The sequence below is a fragment of the Cupressus sempervirens genome, chromosome 1 (assembly GCF_028749045.1).
Source record: "Cupressus sempervirens isolate cs-2001-9-10 chromosome 1, ASM2874904v1, whole genome shotgun sequence".
Classification (NCBI taxonomy): Eukaryota; Viridiplantae; Streptophyta; class Pinopsida; order Cupressales; family Cupressaceae; genus Cupressus; species Cupressus sempervirens.
The window spans coordinates 313,105,697-313,117,554 of record NC_143118.1 but is presented as its reverse complement, the minus strand read 5'-3'; the positions used below and the strand labels follow the sequence as shown (position 1 = coordinate 313,117,554).

General features: G+C 35.4%; 2 protein-coding genes across 3 annotated transcripts; one reads left to right on the top strand and one right to left on the bottom strand.

Moving 5' to 3' along the window:
* Positions 1-218: 218 nt before the first annotated feature.
* On the bottom strand, positions 219-2,576 carry LOC149577366 (uncharacterized). Its single transcript, XM_089832850.1, has 4 exons — positions 2,258-2,576; positions 2,141-2,179; positions 1,561-2,057; positions 219-1,428 (listed from the first exon to the last, which is right to left on the bottom strand). The coding sequence occupies exons 3-4, from the start codon at positions 2,035-2,037 to the stop codon at positions 556-558; spliced, it is 1,350 nt and encodes a 449-aa protein (XP_089688976.1). The 5' UTR covers positions 2,038-2,057; positions 2,141-2,179; positions 2,258-2,576; the 3' UTR covers positions 219-555.
* Positions 2,577-7,619: 5,043 nt separating this feature from the next.
* On the top strand, positions 7,620-9,957 carry LOC149577365 (uncharacterized). Of its 2 annotated transcripts, XM_089832746.1 has the most exons (5): positions 7,620-7,919; positions 8,019-8,057; positions 8,141-8,607; positions 8,716-9,058; positions 9,263-9,957. In XM_089832746.1, the coding sequence occupies exons 1-5, from the start codon at positions 7,760-7,762 to the stop codon at positions 9,685-9,687; spliced, it is 1,434 nt and encodes a 477-aa protein (XP_089688872.1). In that variant the 5' UTR covers positions 7,620-7,759; the 3' UTR covers positions 9,688-9,957. The 2 variants fall into 2 exon arrangements, with proteins under 2 accessions (XP_089688872.1, XP_089688785.1); XM_089832659.1 differs by having other exon boundaries at positions 8,716-9,957.
* The last annotated feature ends 1,901 nt before the right edge of the window (positions 9,958-11,858 follow it).

Here is an 11,858-nt window from a genome sequence, read left to right as displayed (position 1 = left end):
TTTGGTGATATTGAGCTCGGACATTATTAAAATGTGGTCTTACAATGTCCTTCAACATTCTACATGTCTTTAACCTTCTACAACTATATCTAATAATGCTAGAAATATGTTAACAATGATAACACAAATATTATAACAATAATTTTTTTCAAACATTCTAGATAATATTCAATCATTAATCATCATTAACCATTAAGATAAAAGAGAGGGCAAACATATGTACAAATAAAATATTAATTCAGATATTACGTAAACACTTTATTTTTGAAGTATTAGATAGCAGCCAAAAGAACAGGGTGACTCCGGCCTAACAGATACCAGTTTTACTCATAAACCCTTTGTTACATGATCTACGAAATAAACGTTCCTTCCAGACTATCAAATTGTATACATGAACACTTTGTTACATGATCTACGAAATAAACGTTCTTTCTGACTATCAAAATCCATACATTAGCTTCACTAAGTCGGTGACCTCAGGACAGAGGTTAACTAGAGATGGAATTTACAAGCCACCTAAAAGGGAGTGGAAAATGGTGTGAACAATGAAGTTCGCTAAACCGGTGAAGGAGACGAGGAGCCATCTTCACGACCCAGCCCACAGAACTTGGCATGACCAGCGATATAATCACGGGAAACTTCATCGCCTGAACGGAATATCTCCAGAAGCCCAGACCGTTCTAAAATGCACCACACCTTTTCAACAATGTCATCGAAGAAACAAGACACACCGCACAGCCGGTGGAATCTCGCCCTCGTCACTACAAAATGTAGCGACTGACGGATAAATGCGAGAATGCCACACAAAGTAATGAAAACGAGACTTCCCAAAACCACCCAAGAGAGGGTATCAACTTCAAGCGCCAGCATCGCGTACACCGCAGCAATAAAACCGTAAGCGGTGAATGCAAAGCTCAGGCAAACCACTAAACTGTTGACGGTCATGAACAGCATCTTGTCCCCCGTGGTGAGCTCCGAGCTCATCTCCCACATTATACAAACAAAGAGGGAGAGAAAGAAGGCTGTGCAGTCAAAAATGAGGAAGAGCTTAAATGAAACGTAGGATATAAGAATAGGGCTCCCTCGTTCCTCTTTTGCATCAGACTCCGAGTCAAAACCGCCAGGGACGGTGAAAGCAGCAGCACATGTCATGGCGGCCAACAGCGTTGCCACAACTAGTTCTGCATTGCGTCTCTCTTCGTAGGCGTTGTTTACCATCTGCCTCGCGTTCATGTACTTTTTATGGCTCACCTGTGGCGCGCAGTACATGAATGGCTTTGGCCTCCTTCTATAATATGCCAACTTTCTTATCATCCTAAAAGGTTCGTGGTACTCGGTGACTTCTCTTGCAATTTCAAATGGTGTCTTGTCCTCACTGTTCAGCGCAAGCTTGTCCACCCCATCTATCTTCAGCAACAAATTCACCATCTACACCACCAAAAAAGTGAAAAAGGAAAGAAAGAGGGGGAATTAGTTGCCTAAGTATTTCAAAAGGAATTAGTTTCAATAGAAATCCAAAACACAGAGAATAGTGAGATTAAACCCCTAAAATAATCTTACGTGCTCAAATTTATTTCTTGCTGCAATGTGTAAAGGTGTGTCTCCCGCTTCAATTGGCTTTTCACTCTGAGTATCTATATCTTCATCATCATTAGTCCACTTTGTGGTTCCTCTTCCGACAGCCTGGTTATTGCTTCTTTCACCAGATGCTTTTGTGACACATTCATCGCCACCTTGATTTGGCTGGTAAGGCTGATTGATGAGTTTGGACAAGTCTATTTTTTTCTCAATTAAAAACTGAACAATTTTGACTTGGTTGAGCTTCACAACATAATGGAGGGCGTTTTGGGTGTGGGTTATTAATAACTCCACAGCATCTTTGAATCCCAAACTTACTGCCAGTTTTAATGGAGTTTCTCCTTCTTTATTCTTACAATCACACAAATTGGCATCCATGTCGACCAACTGTTTCGCCAGATCAACGCGATTCTTCCTCACAGCTAAATGCAAAGCCGTCTCGCCTTTGTTGTCCTTCATTGTTATTATTGTGATTAAATCTGCATGAGTCACACAGTTAAACAAGGCAAACAAGCAAAACATAGCCTTTCAATGTAGAAAAAGATTCTAAGAAGATGAGGACCTTGGAATGGTATCTTTGCTGCTAGCTCTTGTAACAAATCTGCAGTTCATAAATGAGGTTTAGAATAGCTTCTGATCAGAAAAGCAAATATGAATGATGAGACAAAACAAAAAAAACCTGGGTCTCCTGCAATTACTGCCACATGGAATCATGTGCTTCCCTCCCACGGCAATAACAAGCTTGGTGGATTCGCAAGTTTTAGCAAGTCTTTCGCAGTTCTTGTATGGCCATTTTGACAAGCCACAAAGAAGCTCATTTCACCAGACTTATTCTCCATATTAAGGAAAACTTTTCCTCAAGTTCCGCTTAAGCCCGTTTCTTACTCGCAAGAAAATACAGCTGTCTGTCATAAACTCTATCTTTGCGTCTCCGTTCTGAGAGGTGCTTTCATTACCAACATTAAAAGCGACAGCATTTATTATGCCCTGTAAACGCCAGCTGAAGAAGTGGAAAATAAACCACAAAATACCATGTCCAGACAGGAGTGAAATGTCTGAAACCATTTTTCTTGTGTAAAATGTGGTCAATGCAATAGCTGTAGTCCCCAGTTGTCATTTTCTATCAAATCCATAGGCCAATTTAAAAGTCCCATGTTTTTTATGCCCCTTTTTTCTATAATTTGCAAACAAACATGCCATCACAAATCACCATCAACACCAATAGTGGTTCATTTTTATTTTTTGATTGCTGATTGGTCTACTTGTCCAAAAAGTACTATAACAATTATTGGGGGGTCTAAGTGCCGAGTATTGGGTGAATATTTTAAAACTACACTTTTAGACCACTTCGTAGTCTATTAGTTCTACAAAGAGCTCCGTAAATGTGGGAAAGCCAAAAGGTTAGCTTTAAGTTCTTTAGTTACATACAGAGTTTCACCAAAAAAATCAGCAAATTTTGACATACGAATTAGGAAATGTAGATGTACAATGCTAGCCTAGGCAACTACTAGGTCTTTTCCCCTATAGTTTAAGTATTGTCCAAGCATTTAAAAAGAAAAACAAGAAGACGAAGAAGAAGAAGAAGAAAATATTATGCAAAGTAGCATAGTCTAATCGTTACCCTACCAATACAAAGAGTTTAAAGAGTAATGAATTCAAAAGTATGTAAGCTCTTTGAAGTTATAAAATTGCACGAAATAAAAAGTTGAAAGTTGACTCATTAAAGAGCCCTCTAAATGGATCCTCCCATCTAGTCAAGAGTAACAGAAATTGGTTTCTTGGAGATTTTTGAAGCTCTTGATGGTTGGTGAGGATTGGACTCAATTATTTCTCACTTGTGGTTGCTTATGCCTAAGTATCGAAAGGAATGTGTGAATTTTTCTATTGGGGATGATTTATCGCCTCTCACAGGATCAATCTTAAAGTTTATTGTTTGATTGAGTCTGATGTTGCTTGTTAATAAAGAAATGCATGGCATTTATATTCCTTTTGTTGAGGCTATTTGTTGTGATTCCACAACACACACACACCATTTTTTATTTCGTAAATGATGGGGGCCACATTTTTCATTTTTGAGGGACCTCAACAGTTGATAATTTCTAGGTCATGTTGGGTAGATTTTTGGGTCAAAGTGATTGGTTTCATTTTGTCTTGATTTCTTAGTTTTGTCTAAGTATTTTTTGCACTCGTAAAGTTATGCACTTGTGCACCTCCACAAGTGCACATTTCCTCCTTTCTTCTTTCATTTTGTTAAGTCCCTTTGTGCACTTGTGAAACTAAAAAACTACATAGGTTTGAACCTTAGTGAGATGTTCAAGTCTGCACAAGTTTGAACCTAGGTCTTTATGTGCGTAAAGTGTGCAACTTGAGGTTTGGTCTAGTAGAGTTTCAAGTCAGTATTTTTGGTCATTTGATTTTTTCCTCCATATTTTTTTGCACTTGCACACATCTGCAAGTTCACAAGTCCAATTCTTTTTCCTTTGTTTATTTTGTCTAAGTACATATGTGCACACATATGCAAATGTAGAGTTGCATATGTGTGTAGGACCACATAGTCTATCTTGTGCATATGAGGGTTAATATGTAGTGTGTTAATAGCTTGCATAGTTGTGCACTTACAAAGGTGCACAGGGGTGACACCTATGCAGGTCTGCATGTGCTTTATTTATTGTTAACTTCACCATCACATTTCTCATAGCTCCATTCTTGTAGAGGTGCATAGGTGCAATATTTTGGGTTTTTCTATGTATTTTGGCATGTGAGTGTAGATTTGCACCTATGGAGGTGGACAACTTTGGGATGGACCTTTTTCTTAGTTTCGAGTCAGCCTTATTAGTCATCTCAAAGTGTTTTGGGACTTTAGTTATAGTTTTATTTCTTTTTCTTATCTTTTTCCTATGTCATAGTAATTTGCATTTTTAAAGATCTTGAATATTGGTCAACAAGACTCTTCACTTGTCCTTTCATTTTTTGCCTTCAAATTTTGGATATATTTCCAATGAAGTAAATAGTTCATAATTTTGAGCTAAGGGGAAGAAGTTACACTTTTTAAAAGTAGAGCTAAACTTTTATATAGTTTTCATAATTTTCTAACTTATTTTGCATAAAGTGTTGTTAGCATCTTCTATTTTATTTCCTAGAACATGACATTGATCCTTGCAATCAATTAGACTTAACGTAATTTCATGATTTACATAATAACCATGTTAATTTGTTTAGATTAATTTATTGTTGACAATTCTATTATGTGTGCATATTCAACACACGCCTTCAAAGTTTAGATTGAGCAAAACCCATAAACCATTTTGAAATGTAAGAAATTTGATTTTTTTAAGACAACTTTGACATTTTCAGTGGTCCACATGTATGCATCTCAACATGTGTGCAACTACTCATTTTTTAAATTTATGAAATTTCTAAGCGAAGTTCATAGTTTTCAATTCTATACGCAAGCAACTTCACAATTTTGGAATTTTGAAGATAAATAGTGAAGTGCCCAATTTTCACCTTCATAGCTCCACACATCCGCAACTCCATAAGTGCAATGATTTTTTTTTTAATTGTAGTTACAATGCTAATTGGATACTAGTTGCTAAATTTAGTATTTTCATGCTTTAATTTCATATTTTTTGAGTTCGTTAGCAGTTAACTACCTTGGGCATTGTCTCATAAATGGTTAGTTTGATAAGAAGTTTCAATTTCAACTACTTGTACTTCTTCCTTAAATGGCAGATCAACATTAAAAATTTGGGGATGACGTGTGCAAAACACCCATCTCATATATCACTTCTTTGTCATAAGGTTCCTGCACACTTCTGGCACACTGCAAAATTTATAACTATCATATTTAGGCGGTGGTAAAAGTCTTCTCTAGGTACTCATGGAGAGTGATGAGACCATATTGCTAACTGATGGGTACGCATGCAAAATAACAAGAACATATTATTCATAAGACCCTAAAGCTCTAGTTTCTTGTTGGAGATGTTTTCCCTCTTATCTTCTTCTTCTATTAACACATTTCTGTCGTGTGAAGGTGCAAACATCATCTAATAAAAAAAAGGGGGAAAAAAGTACATGCATAGCTAGCACCTAGATAGATTATCGGTATGTACATAAATAGCTTAATTTTAATAGTTTTAGCATACTTTTTGTATGGGAAAAACCCTAGCTCCAAAAATCACATGATGGAAAGGGTTCCCTATAAATACAATGATGTAACATTTATTCGAGGCAGGTATTTTGATGTAAAAAAGATATCTTATTAGTGCTCTCATTCCATGTGTTGTGTTTCTTGCTAGAATGTGAGTTTCTTTCATGAATTAATTTTTGCAACTAGTGATAAAGTCAATAGTCTTCTTGTGTTTTAATGCTTGTGCGATCATTTGTTTTTCTACAGTTTGTCATGTATAGCCACATAATACCTCTATAGTCATGAATTGGATAATGGATGTTTTCTATGATACTTGCATCATGATTTGTCTTGTGTGTGCACACTTTTCGTGGCTACATATTTGATGAGTTGTGATAAACATACAATTCTATTATGATTTCATTGACAATTGCCTCAATGAAGTTCTACACATGCTCCTCTTGATTTTGTTAGTTTCCTACTATCCCTTTGAAAAATTAATTCAGAAAAGCATTGCCATTATTCTTATGTCCTTTTAGAAATTTACTTTTAGCAATTGTTTGATGTTTTTTGTTACCTTATCTCTACAATCTACTTCTCAAAATCAAAGGTTAAATTAGGAAATCATATAGTTGTATTATTAAAGAGTGAATTCATTCAACAATCAGAAAAAATAAAAAAAATAGTGGGTTGCAATCATATTTTTCAGGTTTTATAGATTTACACATATACTAGCAAAGGCCTCCTTGTGAGCATAAATATTAGTCTTCACTTGCGTTAACCAAGTGGTTTATAAACAACCTTTTGGAGCCTTGGAGTTGGTTATTTGATCAACTTTTCAAGAGAGAGATTCTCATGAATTTATGTTGTTGTCATTGTGCAAAATGATTGCTCAACATTCTCTAATGTCATTCAAGCATTTGAAACCCCTAAAACTCAATAATCTTAAAAAATCAAACATTCATTAGCCAAAAAATTCTAATATACATGTATACTCTAAACTAACTAAATCGAGAATAATAAAAATTTGAGTAATGCTTTGAACTAACTGAAATAAGAATAATAACAATCTACTATTGAAAACCATGAATAAAATCTCTTTGGGTGTCAGATTAATGAATTACCTTACAGAAAATAGATTCATCCATGTTATTGTGAATATATTGTTAGGTTTTCTAAAGGGGTTTACAAGTATAATGATTAAACATTGGGGGATGGAGAGAGAGTAGTCCTCAAAATATAAATCTTTACAAAGTCTAATGGCATTTTTTTCTAACAATCATCCTCCTCTTTATATGTTTTTAAAAAATTTGATCTTCAATATATTTTCAGTCTACCCATCACACACCAATTGCCTAATTAGAATCATCTATGAAATAAAAATATAAAATTATGAATCATTCATACATTAAACTATTCTATACGATTTTCTTTTATCAAAATTTTAAAAACTTTTAAATAATTAAATTGTATATAATATCAAGACATACTTTATTAATAAGAAAATCTCATTAAAATTTATTATTTTATAAATTCAGAATTAAACACCACCTTAGAAATCAATTCTACCATAAAACAACAAAAGTCAATGCTTATCCTCTCCGAGAATATATAAATGTAGGCTAAGTAGAAAGTCAATGCTTATCCTCTCCTAGAATATATAAATGTAAGTCGAGACATACTTTATTGAGGGCGACATCTCATCAACTAAGTAAAATACTACGAAACGAGATCCACGTTTACCCTCTTTCCGAGATGTATGCGTCTGTCGGGTCACATCTCACCTAAAACCAATTATTATGAAACGATATGAGGTCAATCTTATTGCAGAACGATTTGTAAACCGGGAGCAGAAAAATCTTGGTATATCCTTAAATTAAATTAGTTCATTAATTTGATGTCTTGGAAATTGACAACCCTGGTAGAAGTACACGTCATGGTCAGTAAAATGTTGGGAACTGTTTTCTTTTTCACATTTCCAGTAGCTTTTTATTAGTTAGCATTGGCAGTGCAGTATAGAAACTGTTGACGGGCTCAAGCTGCAATCAGAGCATGGCGAACACAGATAATGTAACGGGATTCTTTGTGGCTTGTCGAAATACCGATATAATGACTGCAAAAGAGCTTCTAAAACATGTCAATCCTTCAAGCTTGTTAACGACATGGGAGGGAAGAACATGTTTTCATGTGGCAGTAATAGCAGGAGACCCAGGTTCATTCATTCTCTTCATATATTCTTTTTGTTTTATTTCATTAGAATCTATTCTTCAATTGTTTCTCACTTTTAACACAGTTGATTCATGAAGTGCAGATTTGTTACGAGAGCTAGCAACAAAGCTACCAGTCCAAGGTCATTCTCTTCTTTCTTGCTTTCTAAAATTTAAAAGGCTATATTTTGCTTGTTTGTTTTGTTTAACTGTGTGATTCATGTAGATTTAATCAAAACAATAACAACGAAGGACAACAAAGGCGACACAGCTCTGCATTTAGCTGTGAGGAAAAATCGCGTGGATCTGGCCAAAGAGTTGGTAGGCTTGGATGCCAATTTGTGTGACTTTGTAAATAATGAAAGAGAAACTCCACTGAAAATAGCAGCGAGTTTGGGATTCAAAGAAGCTGTAGAGTTTTTAATAACTCGCACATTAAACGCCCTGCACTACATTGTGGAGCTCAACCAAGTCAAACTTGTTCAAATTTTAATGGAGAGGAATCATGGAAAGTTGTCAGAACTTATCAATAACCCATACCAGCCTACCCGAAATGATCCCGATAGAGAAATCTGTGCTTCAAAGTCATCTGATAATGAAGGTAACTGTGCTACAAACAACCACCGAAACCACCCAATTGTTGTGATTGGAGACACGCCTTTGCACATTGCAACAAGGAACAGATATGACCACGTAAGATTCTTCTAGGGTTTGATGCTCACAGCTCTATTCTCTTTCAGGTTTTATGGGTTTGAGAAGGAACTAATTGTCCCTCTTGTTTTTACCCTTTTTGCGGTGTAGATGGTGAACTTGTTGCTGAAGGTACGTGGGGTGGACAAGTTTGCCCGAAACAGTGAGGACAAGACACCGTATGAAATTGCAAGAGAAGTGACTGAATACCATGAATCTTTTAGGATTATAAGGAAGCTGGCAGATTGTGGAGCGAGTCCCAAGGCATTCATGGACTGTTCACCACAGATGACCAATGAAAAGCGGGTGAGAGCGAGGAAAGGGGTGAAGGAAGCGTACAAGGCAAGGCGTGATGCAGAATTAGTTGTGGCGGGACTGTTGGCCACCATGACATGTGCAGCTGCTTTCACTGTCCCTGGCGGCTTCGAATCGGACAAGGATGCGAAAGACCTAGGTAGCCCTAATCTTGTGTCCCTCGTATCTTTTAAGCTCTTCCTCATTTTTGACTGCGTATCCTTCTTTCTATCCCTCTTTGTTTGTATAATGTGGGAGATGAGCTCAGAGCTTACCACGGGGGACAAGATGTTGTTCATGACTATCAACAGTTTAGTGGTTTGCTTCAGCTTTGGCTTCACGTCTTATGGGTTTATGTGTGCAGTGTACGTGATGCTGCAGCATAAGGTTAAGACTTTCTCTTGGGTTGTTTTGGGAACTCTCATTGCCCTTATATTTTGGGGTCATATCGCGTTTTTCCATCAATCAGCACAGTTTGTAGTGAAACGGGCTAGATTCCACCGCCTTTGCGGTGTATCTCGTCTTTTCGATGATATTGTTGAAAAGGTATGGTTTCAAGTAGAATGCTGTGGGCTTCTCAGATGTCTCCGTTCGGGTGATGATGTTTCGCAGGATTTAATCACTGGGCATGCTATGTGTTGTGGTCTTGTGAAATTTCTCCGTTCAAATGATGATGTTAACACTAGTGGGCCGACTCCTGAATATGAGGTTCGCCATAACAACTCCCCCATTAGTGCGTACGAGCTTAACTCCCGTTCTGCGTCACCGTTCCTGAACCGTACTTGGTAGACCTGCTCCCGCTCTTCGCCCTGAACTCCTTTAGCTGTAACAGTTCGTTCCCTTGTTTAGCTGTCGCATGTAAATCTGTCACTCTGAAAACTCTTCGATTTCTGTAGAAGTGGTATTTATAATTTGCTTCATCGGCTGCTTTTGTTTGCTTGATATATATGTAATTACGGGAAAGAAAGGCTCTGAAAACCCAACTAATTATGGTCGTATGCCTATATTGTAGGTTCTTGCACGTTAAAATTAAAAAATATAACTATTTGTTTGGATTCACGGTTGAAGGGTTTGATCATACACGGCTTGACTCTTTATTTGAAGGGTTGGAGGTTAATATAAATAATATGGTTACTAATGGGCCTTGAGTTAACTATTAATAAGAATATAATTGACCTTAGGATTGAAAATACTATATGTTAATCATCAAAACTTTAGGGAAGAAAATTTTTTAAAATTAGAAACTTGAAATATTTATTCAAATGTACCAACTAATTACTAAATTCAGTAGTTGTGAAGTGATGTATTCTTACAAAGAATCCAACACCCTCAATGATAAAGTTTCCAGTATTAATATAGGTAATCAAATATATTTCCTAAAAATAGAAAGTCTATCTTACTAGAAATCTTATAAGCATTCATTCTTGGACGATTGGCTTTGTTTTTTTTATAATTGTCTTATTTATGCTAATCCAATTCTTTTTATGTTTATGTATTATTGATTATGTAAGGGTTCTAAAATGATCCAAAACCTTTATAAATCATTAAAAAAGTATATAAATAAAAATAAAAATCTAAACAATAGAACAAGGAAATTAGCCAAAATATAATAGATATGGAACACATTAGGATACATATAAGCTAAAACATGATCTTTGAGTTGGTTTTCTAACAACATGATTGGAGGAGAAGATACTTTATTTGTAAGACTACTTTTCCTATGTTGGCATATGTCCAAGTAGATCCATCATCAAAGAGTAAAATTATTTAATGCGGGAGGAAGAATAAAATCTAGAATGAAAATAAAAACTATGAGTAAAAGGGTGGGAAAGGGTTGTGTTAACCAAATTCATGGTTAGAGGAACACTTTAAGAAGTTAGTGGATGAGTAGTAAGAACAACTATTTTAAATTGAGGATGATCTTTAGGAGCATTAAAATCAACTTCTAGTCATATGTTAATAAAAAAAGGGAAACAAAGTTTGAGCTACAAGAGAAAGAAGAAATAAAGGTGTTTCTAAAATAGTAGAATCATTATCCTAATTATTAGAGTAATTAGTGAGATGATAAAAAAGAGCATTCATCCACCAAGTTCAATAAGTTTACATGGAAGAGTCGTAAGGTTAGTTTGAGGCCAAGTGTCTAGTACCAAAATACTTCTGCAACAAAAAGTAATGTACTAATAATCAAAAGATTGTGTCCAAGGAATTTTATTAAGCAATTTATCATAAGAACTATGAGAACATATAGTAGTTATCAAATCCAATTTTAGTAAAGGATCTATAGCATCACTTATCCTCACATAAGTAGATTGTAGAGAAAATATAAGGGGAGATCATACACTCTCATCTAAATAGGAGAAACATTAGTAGACTCTTTTAGAGAGTTGAAAGAAGAGGTCAATAAATAGATCCAAAATCTATTCTCATTCCCTATTAGCTAAAATTATTTTTATCATTATAAGGATTAAAACCAATAACAAGGAATCCTCTACCACTAGGGTAAATTTCTAGTTTACTCTCTCCTAGAGGCATCTAGTTATATGAAATTCACTAGTGTAGGTCACTAAGTGATGACCATAGATAACTACATTTTCATATCAAATTGTTACTTAAAAACAAAGACTCGTTGTAATTACTTCATGGCCTAGATTCACTTTCACTCTAGAGCCAAGTTAAGAAATGATCTCACCTCAATAGCACCCCTAAAGTGGGTCATTCAAGGATAGCCTTCACCTTCTCTAAGTCCATTTTAAAACCATTTGCTAAAACCAAAAAATAGAAGCACACTAACTCCACAAAATTATGCTTTTTAAGGTTAATCTACAACTTTTCTTCCCTCAAACTAAAAGACCCTACAAATATACATTATATGCTCTTTTGATGTCTTATTGAAGATTAAAATATCATCTAAGTTCTACAAAAAAATTAAAAACTTAGAAATTGTTTCTGTAACAACTCAT

Coding starts and splice junctions, on each gene's coding strand:
- LOC149577366 (XM_089832850.1), bottom strand. CDS start 2,037: ATGAAGGACAACAAAGGCGAGACGGCTTTGCATTTAGCTGTGAGGAAG. Junction 1,429..1,560: donor CAAGAAATAAATTTGAGCAC/GTAAGATTATTT, acceptor TTGGTGGTGTAG/ATGGTGAATTTGTTGCTGAA.
- LOC149577365 (XM_089832659.1), top strand. CDS start 7,760: ATGGCGAACACAGATAATGTAACGGGATTCTTTGTGGCTTGTCGAAAT. Junction 7,920..8,018: donor AGTAATAGCAGGAGACCCAG/GTTCATTCATTC, acceptor CATGAAGTGCAG/ATTTGTTACGAGAGCTAGCA. Junction 8,608..8,715: donor CAAGGAACAGATATGACCAC/GTAAGATTCTTC, acceptor TTTGCGGTGTAG/ATGGTGAACTTGTTGCTGAA.